This window comes from Sceloporus occidentalis, unplaced genomic scaffold (genome assembly GCF_023333645.1).
Source record: "Sceloporus occidentalis isolate IW3139 unplaced genomic scaffold, rSceOcc1.0.p SCAF_3, whole genome shotgun sequence".
Classification (NCBI taxonomy): Eukaryota; Metazoa; Chordata; class Lepidosauria; order Squamata; family Phrynosomatidae; genus Sceloporus; species Sceloporus occidentalis.
The window spans coordinates 72,198,935-72,220,697 of record NW_028316983.1 but is presented as its reverse complement, the minus strand read 5'-3'; the positions used below and the strand labels follow the sequence as shown (position 1 = coordinate 72,220,697).

The following is a 21,763-nucleotide window of genomic DNA, read 5'->3' as shown; positions in this document are numbered from 1 at the left end:
ACGTCCAGTGAATGCTTAGCCCTGATTCAGTTCTGATTGTTGCATTGCCACCCATGTATATATACAGGAATTTTTGTACTTGTGGGGTTTTAAATTATTATTTCTTGCCTTGCAACCATCTACCTTATATCTGATCTATGATCATAATAATAAAGTATGTATGTATAAGTGTCTGCTCAAGCAACTAACACAAAGGATGAAACTAGTAAGCAAACACACGGTGGGAAGCACACTTGAAAGGTTTTATATTCATTTAATTAATGTCAATGTAGTTTACAAACGGGAATGACAAGTACCTTTTTATAGAATATACATCGACACACAATCATTGACACAACTTGAATATCACCTTGTGCAGCTGGGAATCTTTGGGCATTTCTTTTCAAGTTCATTGAGGAAGCAGGAGCGGCTATGGAATTCTGCAAAATGTGCCTTGCTCCAAAAGAGGAAATGAACAAGTCAGTTCCTTGCATTTTCCCTTCAGGGCTTTTTTCCCTTCCCTACTCCCTCAAGGAAAAAAAAAGGTGAGAGATTTAACTTTAAAAATAAAGGCTAATAGTTATTTGTGGTTTACATATATTCATTTGGCATAGTAGTGGTCCACAGGACCAGAGAAAGCTCCTTGTTCCCAGTGCCAATTTGCTGGAACATCAAGAGTGAGCCCTCTCAGCATAGCCTATTCTCAAACAGATCAGGGTGAAATGTAGCACTCTATTAGATGTCCCAACAGAGACTGCTTGATTGTACTGGGCAAGCAGGTTTGGGTGTGACAGACATCCCCACTGTGACAAATTTAAGAGTGCTTAAGTGCTATACCAGTGGAGGAATCTTCTGGTTGAACAAATGGCACTCCAGAAGCTTTGTGGCTCTTGTGAACTGTTGTTGCCCATTTAGTATGACAGATTCATTATTTGTTGAAAAGAGTATTCTCCCCTCCCCTCTAACATAAGCTGCAGCTGTTCCTTCATTATGCCAGTTCCTGGATTGTGGTTAAATGAGACATTGTTCAGGTGTTGTTCAGACACCATGGAAGCTCCATTCATCTAAGGGTACCAAACTATTCACAGGACAATTATGTGTGTAATGCAGTGGTGACCAAAATGTTGATAAGGGATGCTGTCCTTGTCTTACATTTGGTGTCTAATTAGCCAAACTGAAACAAGAATATGAAGCCATGTGCTGCAAAATAAACTGAATCACCCAAAACAACAACCAGTAATTCTTTTGACGTTGGCTTCTCTGAAGCTGGACTGATATAATGGTGGCTTTCTAGGACTTAAATGATAGATTTAACATCAGATGGAAGTAGCCAGAGTAATTCACCCCCAAGTTAACCTGTAGAAGAACCCAATGCACTAACTCAAACATTTCTCTCTGTAGCTCCTGTTTAAAAGGTGATCATCAGCACATTGATCCACCAAAGCCAGCTACTGGCAATGTCAACCAAATTTCTTGCTTTCATTTTCAAAGACTCTTAGCAACCTTGTAAAATTTTCCCTAAACAGAATGCAGGCAGCTTGTTTGGCTCTCTGCATGTATAAATATTGCAATTGTTTGTTTTATATTAAAATATGTAGTGAGCAGACTGCACAGAGCTCACTTTGGGGGTATGTTCAAAAAGCTTGGGAAAATGCATGTCAGGAACATTGTAGAAATACATAAGATGCTGTTAAAATGCTTCTCACTGGGGGGGGGGGGGGGGAGGAATCTGTATCAAGTTCCATTATTGCCACAGTTCCAATTAGAGTGATAACAAGACTAAACAATACCCCTTGTACCAAGAACCAGTACATACTTGCTTTCTTTTCTTTTAAAAAGTGAAATCTCATGAGATGGGACATCAATACAGTAATCCCACTGCCAAAATACCAGACTAGCACTGGTTGGCCATGTTAAAACAACATGCCAGAGTACCATAGCACCTGCCCCATGTTTCTGAAGGGAGATGAGAGAGAGCATCAGATTATCTCCTACTCAGACAAACGACGACTGAAACATGTTTTCTCTGCTGCTGTTCTGCATTTACTCTCGTGGCACAAAGAACTACAGAGCATATTTCAATGCATGGGCTCACAACCCGAAGAAAGTAGTATGTTTGGTCAAAAGATGGCTTCAGTTTTCACATGACAAAACAACCAGGCTCGAACAACGTTATACCAACACTGCCAGCTGCAACAGGCACTCCACTTTTTGCTGCTTCATGTAAACATTTATCCTTTTGTCAGCTGGCAATGTAGTAAGGTCTTGCAAACCTGATCTATGCGTCCTACTTTTCTTCGCTGAAAAACTGAAAATGTTTAATTGGGATAAGGATTTTATATAAATAGTTCCATTAGCTATAACTAATGACAAAAAATCCTGTTTTCCCTACTTTCCTTAGAAGGTATGTAAGTTACGGGCAAAATTACAGCCATTACTTGAAGCTGTTAACTTCCTATCTGAATGAGGAAATATACACCACAGAACATTAAACCATTTATATTATATATATGTATAATATATATATATATATATATACTTTTTAAACTAATGACTTTAATGCCAAAACTCTGCAGAACCAAGAAAAATATGGGTTTAATGTTCTCTGCTTATTTCTTTCTCTTTTTTTTAAAAAAAAAGTACAACCAAAAAACAATAAAAATAAAAATAAAAGGGAAACATTAGTATGTAATGTCGGAGTCTATCCCATTTATACACAACATTGTAAACATATAATCTATATTACATGTGCTTCATTCTGCCTTTTCAGGGTGTGTAGGTGTAGGCTTTTTCTCTGACTTAAAAAAAAACACGACTTGAACACCACAAATAAAATTGGGGAGGGGAGGAAAACACAAGTTACAGGCTATGAAAGTTCCTGCTGTGGAAGATCCAGCACCTTCTCAGGTTGACATGTCTACCAAGATGCTCCCCTGGAAAGGCTTGCAAGTTGTCCACAATGGAACCCAGCTCTTGAAGAAATGGGACAAAGTGTGGACCCTCAGTTTGTAAAAAAAGGGGAGATTCACAATAAGGATTCTGGTTTGGCCTCCTCCTGGAGTTGGCAGCGCCAGTGACAGGTCTGGAAGCAGAGGCATCGTGCGGCTCCCTAAGCCTCTAGTCCACATTTGGAGTCTCTAGTTTTGTTTTCAAGTTGCTGTCACTCCTTTCCCCAGTCCCCATTATACAGCAAGCTGGTCTGAGCAGCAATGTCCTTCATAAGTAGATGCGCCTGAGATCGCCTGGAGCGGTGATGGTGTTGCACTGAGGACACAGTTTTTTGGCACCCTGTGTAGGATCAAGTAAGAGTATAGTTACAAAGAGGAAGAACAATATTTTGGCTACATGAAAAACAGAACAAAAGGTAAAAAGCAGTATTCAAAAGTTTACAAAACCCACCAGAAACAGATTGTTTGGATTAGACCTCAGCTTAGGGAAAAGAAAGCCTTGTTCTTCTTTCATTACCAAGGGTGAGGGCAAACCAGAGGGAAAAGGCTGACTCACTGTCACATCATCATCATCACCAATTATTTATTTATATCCTGCCTTTCTCCCAGTATAGGGACTCAAGGTGGCTAATAAAATTTAGAACAGTACACTGGCTGTGGTTGGTAAGGTTGACAGGATTTGTAGTCCAACAACAGCTGGAGGACTACCCATTTCTCATTCCTGTTTTATGACTGGCAAGTGAGAAACAAGGTGAGGAAAGCTAAAGCTGGTAAAGGAGACTATCACTCATGAAATGCTTGTGCGCTCTCAGAATTGGGAATATTTTGGCAAGCACCAAGGCAGTACTAGGCAGCGAAAAGGTCTGGGCTGGTGAGAGCATCTTTCTACGTAATGTCAAATACTATCTTATAATGCTGAGGACTAGAACCTTCTGTGTACAATTCAAAAATAAAAAACCAGGTGTGAAAACACTCAGTTCTGTGAATGCTGGAAATGCATAGCCACAACTATAATCTCTATGGCCTCTTACTCCTTTCAGTTCCAGTAGCCAATGACAGGAAACTCAAAGCCCAAGTGAGGAAAACAGCAGTTCAGATTTAAATGAAATAAGACGCCCGACACTCCATTAGTCAATGCTGCTGACAGATGTAAGAAGTGGGGTCAAAATACACTAGTTATCCAATTGACAGGTCTGATAGCAGATGATAAAAATGGCAGACAACATAGTTGTGTCAGTGCATGCTGTGGAGGCAAATACAACCTAGGAAAGCTGCTGAGAAATGCAGGGAAATGGAATTGAAAATGAACTTTGGCAACTGAAAAAGGGCCACACCCTCTTTCCATGATCCAGTCTTCTACTTGCATTTGTAAATATGCCATGTAACTCTCCAACTATAGATTTTGCCTATGCAACAAAGATACACAGAACAATGTGAAGTCAAAGGCTTTCATGGCCGGCATCCATAATTTTTTGTGGGTTTTTCGGGCTATGTGGCCATGTTCTAGAAGAGTTTATTTCTGACGTTTTGCCAGCATCTGTGGCTGGCATCTTCTCTGAAGATGTCAGCCAAAGATGCTGGCGAAATGTCAGGAATAAACTCTTCTAGAACATGGCCACATAGCCTGAAGAACCCACAAAAAACTATGTACACAGAACAGCTACTTCCACCAGGGAGAAGACATTGAACAAATAGATTATGAGATTGTAAGAAAACAAAGAGATGCTGTGAAATTGAACTACTAGGATAAATAAGTGAAGCAGGAGAGTATCAGCACTTAAACACCATTAAGGCACAGAAAACATGAGAAAAATCTTGTGAAATATAGTTTTCACCAGGGTGAATAGATGGGGTATCTAGCTGTAGATCTCTTGGCTAGTCTACAGTAGATATTCAGAGATTTCTGATTCCCCACTTTACAAATCTACACTGCCGCAATGAAGATAGCTTCATGCCGCAAATCTACAGCGCTATATAAATAATGAATAATAATAATAAATTGATGAGAATGAATTATTGTGTGGAATGTCCACGAGTCCAGCTGAGTTCTGGTGCTCAAATCCCTATGCTTACTAGCTATGGAGCAGTACCATGTTCTTTAAAAGTCTATGGTATCATCTTCAACTTGGTGAGTTCCAGTAATATACAAAATAGATTCTGCAGGCCTGAAGTCTAGCCTCCTTGGTCTAAAAAAATTAAAATTAGCAAAGAAACAAATAATCAAGCACTATTACTTTACTCCAGATGTTTTAGTTATTGTTATAGATTAGGTATTTCCACTAGAGTAGGAACAGCCATCGAAAGGAATAACCAAAATCTTTGTGTATAATCAGGTTCTCTTGTGCTGAGCCTTCACCTTCTTATCCTACACAATCAATGAAAAGTTTCTACTCCAGGGTTGGAGAGCCTGTGCCAACCATAGCTGAAGGTCTGCAGGTGAGAGATTCTGCTGAGTTTTTCAGCCCAGTAGATAGCTACAGCTGGTAGACTCAAATCAGGGCCACAGAATGAAGTAAACATGGATCCAACAGATTAAAATCCAGTCTCCTCCCGCACCCTAGAACATCTGGGCAGACTTTTGAGTCATTCCTACCGACAGAAGAGCACTTTCACCATAGCCTCCCCCCTACCCTAAACCAGACAACATCAGGTTGGGACTGCTCTCTCACACATCTTACTTATACCATTTCTCGTAAGCTCTGACCCATATTTACTGCAGCTTACATCAACTCCTGAATTTTATTTTTTTCGGTAATTATTTTTTTAAACTCTGCTCAATAAAAACAATACTGTGAAGCACATAGAAAGCTAGTACTGGATATAGGAGACTCAAGCCTGAAATCCCTGTTCAGTGGACAATCTTCAGTACAAGTTTCTATTGCTGCCACTTTTATAACACACTAAGATAAATAACAACTTTAAAGCACTTTGTATATAACAAATGGCATATGAACATTGAAGACAGCTAGATAAAAGAAACTTAATGTGAACAATTGATTCAGAGAACAGATCCCCCTGCCCCCATACACACACATTCTACACACACAAACTGTGTCTTGAATGCCAAACTGCAAGACCTGCTGATTGCATCCAGGGATGTGGGCTGGGAGCGACAAAGGTTTAAGGCACTTGCAGGGTCATTCTTCCATTTAAACATTTTCTCAGTCCTGCATAAAACACTCGTTACATGAGGCAATTAAACAAGCCTCACACACATGCATTGGCACAGAGCCAATGAAAAAGGACTTCCTTTCCCCAACCTCATCCCGTTCACCTGCCAGCTGGGGTTACTAAACTTTTCCCTTGAAATAAAAATGCTGTGGAATAATAAGCCACACCTGTTGGACATGGAAAAAAAAATCTGAAATGTCCTCCTGCTCCTTTCATCGTGGCCCCATGGAAAAGCCTTGATGGGTAACAGCAGTGTATGCTGCACTGAAGGCCACCTCAGCTTTTCCGTTATAAACCCCAGTTTTTCAGGGTTTATAAAACCCGGCTGCAAAATGTAGCTCCGGGGCTGAAACACGGCACCAAAAAGGAATGATGAAGAGAAGGTTTTATTTGCCCCCACGCATTCTTAATTAAAATTTGGCAAGTGATTGATCTAGAATGTGGGCTAATCACTTTGGGGAGTTTGAAAAATAATGAGTACAACCCACTTTACAAAGTCATTATATCTCACACCATGTCAGGAAGGAACACTGCTTTGAGAAAAGGGTGAAGAATTTGTTTTAAAACCTTGAAAACAACATTTGTGGTCTAAGGTAATTCCATTTCCTGGTCTATGAAAGCATTGGGAGTTTTGCCATTGGAGATTTGGGAGAACATTTCTGTGAAAAGTTAAAAGCTCATTCATGCCATATCCAAGAAAAGAACGCAGTCACCAAGATTATCTACCACCTGGAGACAGACTGCACCGAAGATTCAATCCCTTCAACCATTAGGAAACACTACATTAGGTTTAACTTCTTCTGACTTAGTGCTCTACTTAAATTTAATCTCCAGCTTTAGTGACGTAATTACTGTCATGTTACTCCAGGAAACACTATTTCACCCAAGGCAATGTACAGATCTTTGAGTTACAGCTAGCCTTATGGCTTCAGAAATGGAGATCACCCAGACCTCATGGCCACAGCATCTGGCCTAATTTCTGGATGCTTCTGATTGGTTCCTTGTTTAGCATTTTGGGCCATCTAGCACAAGATCAAGGAAGTCACAGCCCTGAGTTTTCAAGATCTGAGCAGGGCAGTTAATAAAAGGGTCTCTTAGAGGCTCTCACTGATAGGATCTTCATAAGGCAAAGCTGACTTGTTGGCACGCAACATGCCTGATGAAGAATTCTGGAAAATTCAAAGTCCGTGCACTAATGGCATTCCCTAGCACTGCTATCCAATTAGGGATTTACTTATGGGCGGGATAAAATCATTTATACAAATGTTTCTTTTAAAGAAAAGCGAAGGCTTTAAATTCACAAGCACTTATTGTACTCCATGCTGAACCCCTGAAAAAACAAACTTCATGGATTTTCTGCTGTAGTTTAGTCACCCCTTTTGCCTGTGATACCATAATAGGTGTTATGCACATACAATATATGTGAAGGAAATGCATAATTACCTACTATGATTCAGTTGATATTTGTGGACTTTGGAGTCAGACCTAAATCCATAAACCAAAGACTTCAGGTGTTAACCAGCACCATAGTGTTTTTACTGCTAACTAGGAAAGCCCTTTACAGATGTGGGCAATTTTTAAAAGAAATATTTGAGAGTTAAGTACAAATTTTCCACCAGTCTTTGATAGTGAATTAATTAATGAATTAATGTTTTCCACTAGAGAGAGAGAGAGAGAGCCTTTATATCCTCCATCAACTTATGGCAACCCCTTCAATTTCATAGGGTTTTCTTAGGCAAGGAATATTCAGAGGTGGTTTTGGCAGTTGTTCTGTGCCTCCAAGCCATTTCTGGCTTAAGGCAATTCTAAGGCAAATCTTTCACAGCATTTTCTGCAGCTGAGCAGGGGACTGAACCCTGATATCCAGAGTCATAGTCAAACCACTACACTATGCTAGTTCCTTCCTCTGAAACATAGTATACAGCACTGGGTATTCATTGGAGGTCTCCCATCCAAGTAGGGCTGACCCTGATTTGCTTTCAAGATCAGACATCTGGTATGTTTAGGTTATTTAGGCCAATCTTCCCCTAAATACATTATGTCGGAAAAAGCATACAAAATAATGACAAAAACGTCAGTGGTATCATACCAGTGAAAGAGATCCAGAAGCCCTTCTAGTGGAACTGTAGGACAAGTGATATGGCTGTAAAATCCCTGGAATTTGAATTAGGCTGGTGACAGGAGGTCTGGAGGCTATAGAGTGAAGTGGGGAGTGAATAAATAAGGGGCTTACAGTTAAGAGAGTCAATCAGGTTTAGAAATTAAGATTTCAAGTTAGCCGGAAGAGTGTGAGAGATCTGTTTAAAATATAATATAAATTATTATTCTGTTTTGTTATATTCAACTTCTGTACAGTAAGTATTGTGTCTGTATTATATGCTTTTGACCTTCAGGAATGCTGTGTGTGTTTGTGTATAAATATGTATGGGGGGAAGGGGGAGAGGAGGGAAAGAGACTGGTCAGACATGGTGCCTTCAGTGGCAGCAGTAAATACAGAGGGTTGGTGTCCAGTGAGGATAGAACTTGCATAATATCCTGCCCAGGAACTTTGAATAATTCTAGTACGTCTCCACAGTTGGTGGCCACAATATTGATTCTTACAATGGCTGCAGAGTGTGGATAAGGAAAAGCCTTCACTCTTGGTGGTAGTAGTGAGATTTGTGGAAGTCTTCACATATGGTGGCACTGGAGATATAGGCAGAACTTTGTATCCGGTGGGAGAAGTGGTGGGATAAGAGGCAGAAGCTTCATATAGGCTACTAATACATTGCAAATAGGACTCCAATGACAGTAGCTTGACCACGTAAACTCACTGAATTTGCAACCTTTGTCAGATGCTAAGGAATACAGGGCTCTTACACAATTAGCAGGTAAAAGGAAGGTGGGCACTATCTCTGTAATGTGAAGAAAGTGTTATGACATGAAGCATAACCCAAATGACACAAAAAGGTAGCAATCTGGAACAAACCAAAACAAATGCTTAAAAAGCACACCACTACAAATCACATGGTGTGATTTTTAAATGTTTGATTTGGTTTATATCTAGAGCAAGCCACTGAGAAGAAGAGAATTAATATTTAAGAAGTTTAGAGCACTGAGAAAAGATTTCCAGGAACCAAGTCTTATAGGTGCAAGTCTAGCAATGCCATGACTAGAAGCTTTTTTAGTTGCTACTTGTGCATTTTCAATTTATATTGATAACCACAAATGATCAGAATCTTCTGCTTTAAAAACTCCTGCACATTCAAATTTTGCACAAGATAGCAGATGCCACAGATGAAAGGTGTACTGTTCTAAAAAGCAGGGTTGAGTACACAACAAACTAAATAGCTTGACGTCACATCATAAAAGGAAATCACTACACAGTGAGAGCTTTGTCACACATTCCCTGGCAGGTTGGAAATCTCCAGTCACCATCGGAAACCGATTAGGATTCTGAGAGCTTATCTGAACGGATGGCTTGCTCAGAAGGATCAGGAAAACAGGTTTCTGATTTTTAAAAATATCCTTATGAGTATGCATATGGTTATACCTGAATAGGGCACAGAAGTTTTGTTCAGATATCCTAGATTAATGCTATTAGAGAAATGTTGAAGGCTGCTAAAAGAGAGCCCATGAGGCACATGGGGGAAAAAAAAGGTCATACGGTTGCTTCACCTGATATCCAAATCTCAATTTTATCTATCAATCTGGGAAAAGTAAATGTTTGCAAACGTAAGTTTTCCCCCTATAATTAACAAATGTATAAGAATGTAATATAGAAATGATTTCACCACATCAAGAGTGATTAAGAATCTATATAATCTCCAAAGATATCATTCAAACAATTAACAACAGTTGCCTTGGATCCAATATGGGAGAAAGTCAGGATATCAGTACAATCGATCAATCAATCAAATTAATAATGTTGACAATTTTCTAATAACTGATTTTCACATATTTGTTTGGCAGAAGCCTGAAAATAATAACCATTTTGTAGATATATCTCTTATCCTGTAAACCCAGTCTCGTAAAGGCTGAACCAGGTTGTAGTTTTTCAATGCACAGCACTAATATATTTATAATAATCTCAAAATCAATTACAAGTATGTAAGCTTCCTAATAATTTAATAAAACTCTTAGGGGGTCATTTGGAATATTATAACCCATAATCTGTGTTCAATTAGTCTACAATATAACTCCCCCCAAATGTTTCACTTTCTCACAACTCCAAAATATATTATGAGTGTACAAGTGGAAGAAAAGGTAATATAGCTACTTCATTGTATGCTCAAGTTTTGAATATTCAACATGTAGTATCTTGCACTCCTTGTCAGCAATGCTAAGATACAGTATGCATGCTTGTTGTAATAGCAGGACTCTGGGAAGAGCTGGAAGAGTGTCGCAAGTTGTCCTGCTTTACACTGTGCTTCCAGTTCATGCAGATAGTAGGAGCAAATTCTGTTGGTGTTTGAGGAACACAGTTTCTTCTATTAGGAATTTCATTTCATACACACCAGAAGAAAATGCTAATATTTACTTTGGGAAGAGCTGCTATGGCTGATCTTATCAAATGCAATCATGTGATAACCAATGAGGAATAACAACCAGCATAAAAACGAGGTCAAATTTACTCATATCTGTGGGTTGCCTTCAATTTGCTCCTCTATACAGATTCCCATAGCCATTTTTAAACATGGTTCTCTTTTGGAAAAAGAGAGGTTGAATCATTATTGTTTTAACATCATGACTGTTACAGATGTAGTTCCCAAGGTGGGAAATGTGAAAGCAATGAAATATTATCATTCTTATGGAAATGAAAGGGAAAAAGATAAGAAAGGACTTCATAGTTCTGTATCAGTGATGACTACTATCATCTGAGACCAAGGATGCTACAGTTATTTCTGTGAAGGCAGTCCAAGTTGGAAGACACAAAATGCTTGGAAATCAGTCCTTTAGTGGTTTCTGTGTTAGAGAACACTGAATTCTTGGGTTCAGAAACACTCAATTTTTTTTCTTCTCCAAGTTTTAAGAACGTCACTCCCATTTTGCTTCCAGTTTCTTTACTTATCCCACAATACAAAAGTCCAAGCAAACATAACATTTAGTCTGGTCATATAAAACACAGAAACAGAAGGAAAAGCTTGATTTTTCCCTAATGGGGGAAGAATGGCAGATCTCCAGAAATGTTCAAACATGTCAGGAAGGAAGCCCAGCGGAGCCAGCCTCCCCCATTACTCCCATTAAGCGCAACAAATTGTTTATTGCACAACACAAGAAATATGCTGCTCCTTTTGCAGAGCCCATTTTCCATGTGTGCTGCTCACTCAGTTGCTCTCTGTGCTCTCCTCACTGAGAAAGAAGCTAGCTTTACACCCAGAGAAAGGTAACTTGTGGCAATTATTAAATCCATTACCCCACAGTTGCTCACTGGTTTTTCAAAAATCAACACTATATGCACATGTGCCCCTTTTGTACCCAAACTAAAAGGAGATACCTTAATTAGAACAATGCAGGTTGGTGAGTATGAAACACCCAGCCCAGCTGCCGCATGCCATTAAATTCATAAAGAGAGGGAGGGGGAGGGAAGGGCAGCCTTAACGAGATTACACACATTGACTTTGATCAAGACACAAAAGCACTAAGGCGTTCCAGGGTTTTTATTGCTGTCTTCAGGCTACATTTTAATGGTTACATTAGAAACATGCGAACATAGGCCGAGATTTTTTTTTTAAGAGAGAGAGAACAGCGCCTGCCTTGCAAAAAGCCCGGCTTTAATAAATTGTGGGCTGTAGGGAGAAAGCAAGGGCTGGAGAACAGATGAGCTGCAACTTATTAATTGCTTCCCCTACACAATTCCCAACTCTGAAAGTTCTGCATAGTCAGTGCAGAGTGTGGTAGAGCTCCAATTTGTAATAGCTCTTCTCATCACAAATATTCCCATAGCCAAATTTTAGATATGGCTGCCATTTGCAAGTAGAGTTACTGTGTTTTGATGACTGGATGATTTTGGATGTCAGTTTTGAGATACAGGTAGGCACACCTGTCTTTTAGTCAAAATATGTGCAAAGTTAATACTTGTATTATCCAAGGAAGAGACACATGTTCTAGTGTAACTTATGGAGTTTTCCTGATCCTTTCTTTTTTCTGAGTAAAACATATTGGGGTGGATTCCAACTGGCCCTTCTCGAAATGGAGGGCTCCTTCCAGGCATAGCTTCCTGTTTGTTGGAGGCAAGGTAGGGAGGTGATCTTTCCTCTATCACTACTGTACTAATAAAATTCCAGAGGGTTTCCCAGCCCCAATGCAGGTCTTCAAGAAGCACTGGGGGCTGAAGGAGGATGGTATATAAGATGTACAAGAATCTCATATTTTCAAATAATTATTCACCGAGGGACTGAATATATAAAACTTTGAGCCCTGGTGGCGCAGTGGTTAAATGCCTGTACTGCAGCCATTCACTCAAAACCACAAGGTTGCGAGTTCAAGACCAGCAAAAGGGCCCAAGCTCGACTCAGGCTTGCATCCTTCCAAGGTCGCTAAAATGAGTACCCAGACTGTTGGGGGCAAATTAGCTTACTTGCTAATTAGCTTACTTGCTGTTCACAATCTCATTTGAATCCTACTTCTTGAACAGTACAAGCTTATACTCCCAACGCCCCCTTTCTATCTAATACACAAGTTAAAATAGAAATGCTTGTTGGTGGAGAACAGCTCAGGTAGCACAGCCAATTTAAACTAGCTCTCAACTAAGGGGCAATGAACAAACAAAGTATGCTTGCAGAGTGGAGCTCCTTGGGATTCTCATTCTAACCTGTCACTTATGCTGTGGGACATAAGGCTACATGACTCTCCAACCAACTTGCATCCAACAAAAGTAAACTGGGAGATGTGATATTAGGCTAATGATGTCAGAGGCAAAAGTGAGAAGAGGTAAAGATCTAAATAAAACATGGTTACTGTATCCTGTTAATATATTGTATTGAATATTCAAATGCAACAGTACTTTCAGCTAGGATAAACAAATGTGAAATGATGTATGGGGAGCCTTACCAGAGTCCGCAGCCAGCATTCCTCACAGTGCACGTGCCAGCACTGGATGGAGGTCAGGGGCATCGTGTATGAGTCCTGCAGAAAGAAAAGTGAAATATGTCCTATCACGCACACCAAGTTTCTGTGTAATTCTTCCATTGTTTCCGAAGTTTGGGGGGCAAGATGGAGAGGAGCTAGCACATGAATACATCTTCATTTTCACACCAGAGGCATATCGGATGGCTCCAATTCCTATCCAGTTGATAACGCATCACCTCTGGCACCACAATGGGCAAGGCATGAACCAAAAGGCATTACAGCTGCAATGCAGCCACCATTCTTTTGTCCCATAACTGTGAACAGCGGTTAAAGTGAAGGGGTCTTATGGGAGATTTTGCAAGAAAAAGTATTAAACCTTAACATAAACAGACTGCTTTTATATCAAAAAGCTCTGCAGTCTCTCTTTGTTAATTTGTGCTAGCAAGCTTGCTTGCTAGATTATTATTGGGACAACAAACAAGACTCAACTTGTCTCTTATTCTGTGATTCTGGTTTCACTCACAATTAATTTAAAACTTATTGGAGAGAAAGAGAAAATATGCTGTAGGATGAATTTCTTTTTCTTTTTAAAAAAGGCAAAGGAAGAAGTATTCATCTTTTTTTAAAAGCTAGCTGACTTAGTCAGAACTGCAGTGGAGGAGACAGTTTTGCAGTTATTTTTTAAAAATCGATCTGAAATAGCTGTATTTCACAATCTGCAAGCAAACTGACATTTGGAACCAGTAAGATACAATCCAACTGCAGTTTTCAGTGGCTGTAGTTTTTCATAAAGAGTTAAAGAAAAATGGTAAATATTTTTTTACAGTTTGAAAGTGCATAAAGAAAACATATTGGCATTAGCCAATAAATATCTGAAAACACTTCTCCCCAAAAAAATGTACTGCAAGTACTTGGAAAGATCTGCTTCCCTGAAACTGAGCCACCATTTCGTAGGGAAAATACTAGCACCCCTGTAATGAAAAGTTGAAAGTATGGACGAACTATATAAACCCTACGAGGAGATGCGAACAGTAGCAGACTCCAAGCCACTAGAGGGAGCTTCAGCACTTCAGTAAGTAAAGTAGTTCACTTACTGAATAGTGAAGCATTTGCCATTAGGACATAGGTAACCAACAACTTTGGAATAGTTTGACTAGTCTTTAAGCCACATGACAAACCTTCAAACAGGTATTTTGACCTCTTTCCAACAGATACTGGGAGAGAGGAACAGGGACACAAGGAGATTTGTAGGGTCAACAGACTAGGTGGTTTATAAAAACACCACCAACGCAGTTGACAAGCTGTCAATTGATGCCCCACCAGTCCAGCCCACACTGAAACTGACTTGTGAACAAGAAAAAGTTGGGTCATTTCCCTAGAGTCAATGGACATAGGATAAGGCTATTGTTTAATCACATAAGCTATGTTATGGTACCATGTTGTTATAGACAAGGGAGAGAGGTACAGAGTTATTTCCTTATTCATGACCACAACTGGGAAACTACTCACCATGCAAATGAGACATTTATAGCGGTCCCCACGGGAGAGCTGCCTTTCTAACTCACGTACGCGAGCCTTTAGCGCCTCAAACGTTGTCACTGCTGAGTCCTCTGTAATCCTAAAGTAGATGACAAAGTCAGGGCTGGCTGAGTTTTTAGAAACATTTCACTGATTTCATTATGTGCCAAGTATAGTAGACAAAACCACATGCCAGGGTGCATCCTGGCTTCTGCTAAGAGTGACTGAACAGCTTATACAGTATGCAGGCTTGAGAAATAGCTACAGCAGCCAAACCTTGAATTAGGTTTTAAAAGAAAGGCCAAGGAATAAAGTTTAGATCACATGAACATGATCCCAGGGAGTAAGCATTATATATTATTATAATGGGTGAGGGGCAAGAGAAAGAAGTGAAGGAGCACAGGCTCACAACTGGTTTCTGACAAGATTGAAATGGAGATAGTCTCCTTTTCAAGAAGATCTTGCTAAGATCAGGCCAAGCTAGCACAAACAAAACGGCATGCCTGCAAGTGGAGAGCTATACCTCTGGGGTACAACAAAACAAATCTAAGGGAGCAGCAGAAAAGCTGTTGATAATGAACATGCAATGAGACATCATTGTAAGAAACAGCTACAGTTTGCATAGAGAAAAAAACTTGTCAATGAGTGTTAAAAGTTTGTGTAATGTTTTGATAACAGATACCAGCAAGCAGTCAATACATAGTATTTGAAGGATTAGTAACACCAGAAGAGCAAGCTCTAAGCAAAGTGTTCTTGCAAGTGAGAGGCAATTCTCTGTTTGTCTTCATTATTCCTACCCTCATTCAATAGAACAATGATTAAAAAACCCCAAATTTTGCAAATAAAATTAAGTAAAATAAATAAACTGACCCAACATTGACATTTAAATTAAGCAAACAAGTGCAATTTCATCAGGATAGTAGTTCCCTTTTCGCCTGAAAATATTGCTATATTCTCAACAAAATAATACTATAGAAGAGTAGTTAAACAAGTCACAAAGATTATTCAGATCACTTTTGGTGATTTCATCATACTTTGTATCTTGTGTGAATGCAACTATCTCTGTATGAGGAGAGTATGAAGACAGCCTAACTGAGGCCAGTCTTCATTGCTTAATAGTATTTTTATTCTGTATACTTATTTAATATAATTCCTTATGTAATTAAAATGACATCATTAATACACAAGGAAGAGGCATTAACAGGCTTGGAAACACTTCGAAGTTTGCAGAAGTACAAAAAAAATAATAATCACAGAATGCTTTTATATGTTTTAAAAACAAAAACAAGGTGGGAAAAACTACAAGAACAGTCCAGGAGCAATGAACATGCTCTCTGGAAATGAATTGCTGGGGAGGGGGAAATGGAAATCAATTGAGACTTGTAATGGTGTATCTTGGAAAAAACATAGTTGGCAGGGTGGCTGGCATAATGGGCAGGAATACCTCCACACCGCAGCAGGGTTCCATTCGTTGACACAGCATAAGCAGAGCTGGCAACAAAATACTGTATGAGGTGTTCCTGTCCAGTTGCCTATGATAGTACAGCCAATAGCAGCAGGGCAAGACAGAGAAGAGTAGCTTTTGTATTGAACTCAAGTCAGTATCAGAGAGAACCAGCAGGAACAACACAGCATAGTTCATATCAGCTCTCCACAAAATTGAGTATGATAACTGAAACAACTATATTTTGTTTTGTAGTTCTGATATGAACAACTGGTAGGAAGCAAGCCAAGCAACAGCTCTAAGGAAACTAAAGAACACTGCTAACCAAAGGAATTGGAAGATTGGAAAGAAACAGGCAGGCAATGATAGAAAATGGTTTGTTTATGGGAAGCTAACAGACTGACTCTTGCTGGCCAATTTTAGAAGCCTCTCAGATGATCACCCCCGTCCAGTAAAAAACGAATGAATCAGAAAAGGAGGTTGAATAGAGGCATAAGCAGCAACACTCAGTGCCTGCCCAATACAATAGTCAATCAATAGCAGGGCTGTAGATCAGGGTGCTAGTTAGCTAGAAAATTACTGCATCGCTGCATGCGTCACGCTGGAGGGATCCTGGACAATCAATGAGGGAGGTATTGATTTAGTTATTATCACTTCATATGCTCCAGACATTGTTAAATATACATTTATTAACAAGGCTGGAGGGGAGGGGATACAGCATGTGTGAAAAAGTACAACCTTTCCTCTAGCTGAGCTAGTATGCCCCAACTGTATCTCGCTTCCCATATATGAACAATTCTACCAATCATTAACATGGTAGACTAGGGAGCTGATAGGGTCTAGCTAGGTGAACAGATGCCAATATCTCCTGTGTGTGTAGCAACAGTTCTCCAAAGGCATCAGTAATTACACAAGAGGGTTTCATACAAGACTATCCCTCCATTCCCTCCAGATCCATGACCAGTTAGAGGATTAGAAGCTTTACTGACAGCTTTTCTATTTTATCCTGAGGGTTAGAGATGTTTTACTATTACATTTGAAGAGACAGGGTGAAAGGGCACAACTTATTAATGGGAACAATGAATACTGGCTTTCTGCATCTCAGTATACCAAGAATGAAAAAATGCTCAAACTGAAAGGAGGCAAACCTTTAAAATAGTTATTAGTATCAAAACACAAATTTTTAGACTGTGCTCATGAAGGGATTGATTCACATAAGTAACATTTAGAGCTAGAGCAGAATGAAAGCTAAGCCTGGAGATCAGGTACTTCCACTTGCCACAAGCCTAATGGACAGAGGACCAACCTGTCTGCTTTCCTTATTCTGCATGATGTAGTATCAGAGAAAACATAAGCATGATAAATGGAGGGCTCTGTTACATGCATATGTGTAGTTCTTGCAGCCCAGAAAGGGCCATGCCCACAAGAACTCTCTCAGTAAGTGCCTGATGTGAGAAGTGTTGTCTCAGTATGGTACTCTCTATTTTGCTTCAGAAATTGTTTGCCAGAACACTCTCAAAATCTCTCCCTCCAATTTGTTTATTTGAAAAGAATACAATTTTCCTTCGTCTTCATAAACAGACACACTGTACATAACATTCCATAAATTTTACAACCCTACTGTTTATATGCATGCTGTAAAACACATTTAGAACTGATTATATGCACTGCCATTAAAATTTCATGGGTTATTCCCAACACCTGATCTCCTGGACCTTCCCATCTTTTCATATAATCATTTTTTTTAGGTGTTTGTGAGTCTGTAAATTCATACAAATTCAGGATATCTTGTAAATAAACCATCAGCTCTGGTTCACCCTCTCAAAAGGAAGGAGATGCTACTCCTGCACCCTAAGATATAGGATTAACTTTGTGGAAATGTTCAACAGAGTAATTCCCGTTTCCAAAACAGTACAATTACGAAAATGATGATTAACTGCTTTTGGATATAGATGCACAGCAGACATTCTTTTCTAGAGTAATGGCATAATGTAGTGACATAAAATTTAGTCTGTATGCGATACAGGAGTGGACAAATTGACAGCCACATGTATTCCCCTCCCAGTGCCCCTGTCTTCCCCCACATCCTATGCTCACTTTTTATTTTTAAACAAATCCCCTACTGGACCTATATCTTGTCATGGGATGTGTATATACGAGAGATAATATGGTGAGCTATACAGCATGAGGGGCCTTTAAAAATAAAGGACAGCTCTGGGGATGGGGGTTGCTAGTGGCTCTAGGGCCACATTTCATCCACCCCAGCAAACACAGAATGTTTTTCTGTGGTATGTGTGCAATTACAGAAATTCAGCAGTTGATATGAAAAATATAAATCACAAGCTTGCAATTATACAAAAAAAGTGTGCACATTCAGATTACTCATGAAAAAAACTGAAAGAAGTAGCTGTGTTAGTTTCTTGCTGCATAAAAGGGAAAAGGGGAGGGTAAGGGAGAAAGGGATGTAGCAACACCTTTAAGACTAATTGGTTATTAATTTTAGTATGAGCTTCTGTGGATATAAACCCACTTCTTCAGATACAATACAGGCTGATATTGAAGCCTGGGTATCACTTTGTACCACATCTGAAGAAGTGGTTTATATCCACAAATGCTCATGCTAAATTAAAAACCCGTTAGTCAAAATTGAATAAAATATTTTAACTACAGTTGTTCCTCCCTTTTTGCGGACTTGGAATCCGCAGTCTTGCTCTTCACAGGAGGGACAAGTGCCCATTAATAAAATGGTGGTGGGCTCCTGTGCACACCCCATTATTTTCTATGGGACTCGAATATGTGCAAGTCGCCATTTTCGTGAGGGGGTCTAGAATGGATCATCCACGAATTGGGAGGGGCTACTGTATAATGCAACTTTTTGGAGGATAGCTTGTGTTACCAAGACACACAGCTTATCACTACTTCAGTGAAAACAGTCAGATATACAAAACAAAGATCCTAACCCTGATTCCCTTCCAGTGGCAGACAGAGCAGTTGAAGTTTAAATTATTTGTCTGCAAGAAGGAAACTTAAGGAACAACTTCATCAGCCAACCCATCTTTGAATTTTACAATGATCTCTCATGTCTACACCATACTAACTGATTAGTTCTCAACAGAGCAGACAGTAATGTTCAGCTTCAAGCAGTGGCAATTCAAAGAATATAATGGGTCAAGTCTATGTAAGGTAGGTTGTTGAAGCATCACTGAACAGTCTGAGCAGGAAAATACTCCTTCTAATACCCAGGTAGGTAACTACCTACCCTGTTAGCTTCATCCTGGGAGGGGGGGGGACCTAACAGTCATTTAGTAACTATTCTAAAGAGAACACTTCTGTATTTTTTGGCATGTCAGGTTTGCCAAACATCAAAGAATCTCTAAGTGCATGGCATACTGATTTTAAGAGTCTTAGGGTTGCAAACAAGATTTAGGGCTAGATCATGTAACCAGATTCACTGAAGAAAAGATCAGATTTTATGGCAAGTATGCAGATGGATACATAAAGAAGATGCAGAGGAGGCAACCCCACTACTATACCCCTTGTGCATCATCAATATTTATTTTGAAGGACTGGGAAACCCTCAAAAGCAGAGCTTCAGGTGGAATGGAGGGCTGTGGCAAGGAAAAGAAGGACATCTTGTTGTGAGTGCATGGGGATATATGGCAAAGAAAATCTTCTCTCTTGAATCCACTGCTAGGGCTTCTTCCTTTAATGGCTGAACTCAACTGGTACTTAGTCTATGCTACTAATTTAACACCAAAACCAGAACAGGGTGTCTCGCTCAACACACTGGCACAGGTGTCCACAGTCAACAGAGCTTTGGCAATACAGACCTGAGATGGACTGAGAAAATGTCCCAACTTCCAGCACCCCCAAATGCATGAGCTGACCACTCTGCTTGAAATAGGAATCAAACATCCCTGAAAGAAGCTGGCTTTGAAATCCTTTGAAGGAATGCTGCATCTACTGAGAAACTGGCAAGGATCTTAATATATTGTTCTCTGCGAGGAGTATCCTCCATTTTGATTAATTATGTTTTTGTAGCAACATATATTAAGAGTGTTGTTCACCTGTAATTACAGTAGGTGGCTTATTTTGGCAATATGCCCTAGCCCCTGGTTGCCAAGTTATGAATAATGCAACGTTCCATGGCCTAATTTCCATGTTCCCAGTTGAAAATTTGGAAGAGTTGCATGCAAAGGTGCGTGTCTGCAAAGCAGAGGCCCTCTGTGTCGCAAATGCCTCTATTTTATACTTGCTTGCACAACTTGTTAATGCCACCAGCTGCTTGCCAAGTTTGGAGTTATCTGTTGACTAATTTAATCTTCATGCAAAGCAAAAGTGCTGTGTTGTTCTAGCCCACAGAGGAATCATTCTTCATACACTTGCATGCTCTATCACAGTGGCATGGAAGGAAAGCTTACTGCCACAAGAAGGCATTCTAAGCTGCATTTAGTAAGGACCTGGTAAAGATTCCCCAAAGAATTTTTCTACAGAAGAATTCATTATGCTGCTTTCACATTCCCATCTCCCTGCTGACAGGGAGCCCAGGAATATCTCTGTAGAAGCAAAGACCGAATACAAGAGTTGGCATTTGGCCTTCTCTGCCTTCAGGATTCACATGCATGGCCCGATCAAACTGCAGACAGATGGCACCATTGATCAGTGAAAAGAGCAAGGAGCCTCCAAGTCAGCATGATTAGACACATCTGTGGGGTTGTGGAACTCCCTCAGCCACTGGGAAGCATTTTTATTTATTATACAAATATCAGGAAAGGCTGAGCTTGCACCAAAATTCTAAGTGCATAATTTGAAAAATTATGTTCCCACTCAAAAGCTGAGAAACAGCTAACCAAACTTGGCAAGCATCTGGTGACCAGAAGAGTCTATCCCTTACACAGTTGGAACAGGAATGGTGTACTCATGTTCTTTATTCCCCAATGTTTTTAAAAGTGGGAGAGAGATGTATTGTACTACTGAAAATCATTGAGAGACTAAATAACTGACAAGAGAAATCAGGGCATTGTTGCAATGGCAAGTAAGGCTTGCTGATGCCCACTGTTAAAAAAACACAATTACACAAACCTCTGCAGTTGAACTGTATATAGCAAGGGAGTATTGGACTGCTAAATTACTAAATCTAAAGATTTTTAAAAAGTGAAAAACATCACAGGAGTTGAGTGAAGCAAGGACTTACACAGCAAACCATTAGTAATAAAAAAACAATATTGTATTTGAAGCATTTACTAAGTTGATTTTTAAAAAACAACAGCCTAGTTTGTTAGTTCAGATGGCAAAAATTATGCCAAAGGGGAAGAAGAATGTGAAAGCCCATGGCTTCCTGAAGCATGTCTTTGTCATGCTAAACATGAGTCAGGGTAAGACAGTATCTTACCCTGACTCATGTGCAAAAGAGGGCAGAAGACAGAGGAAAGGGAGGGAAAAGTCGGAAGCTATGATACGAGAGGTGTCAACAAGACTAAGTACCAGTAATCCCCTTTGCTCAATTTGTTTGAGCTGTGCCTGCATGAAAGGCCTGGGATAATATAGGCTCAGAGAGATATATTAAGGTGCATCATTTAGCCATGGTTTATTGCTATGTGAAAAATGGTCGAGCTTCTCTCCACTATGCACATCCACTGGAATGGTCAGAAGG

At 39.7% G+C, this 21,763-nt stretch overlaps 1 protein-coding gene across 3 annotated transcripts in view; it reads right to left on the bottom strand.

The window, feature by feature from the left end:
• Positions 1 to 233: 233 nt before the first annotated feature.
• Positions 234 to 21,763, bottom strand: part of RNF220 (ring finger protein 220) — a 373,850-nt gene continuing 352,320 nt past the window's right edge. For 2 of the 3 annotated variants that reach the window (XM_089514992.1, XM_089514993.1), the window contains 3 exons: positions 14,658 to 14,766; positions 13,131 to 13,205; positions 234 to 3,267 (listed from right to left, as the gene is read on the bottom strand). In XM_089514992.1, coding sequence (XP_089371118.1) covers positions 3,196 to 3,267; positions 13,131 to 13,205; positions 14,658 to 14,766 — 256 coding nt within the window. In that variant the 3' untranslated portion in view covers positions 234 to 3,195. Of the gene's footprint in view, positions 3,268 to 13,130; positions 13,206 to 14,657; positions 14,795 to 21,763 lie in introns of all 3 variants that reach the window. The other variant, XM_089514994.1, reaches the window with a different exon arrangement.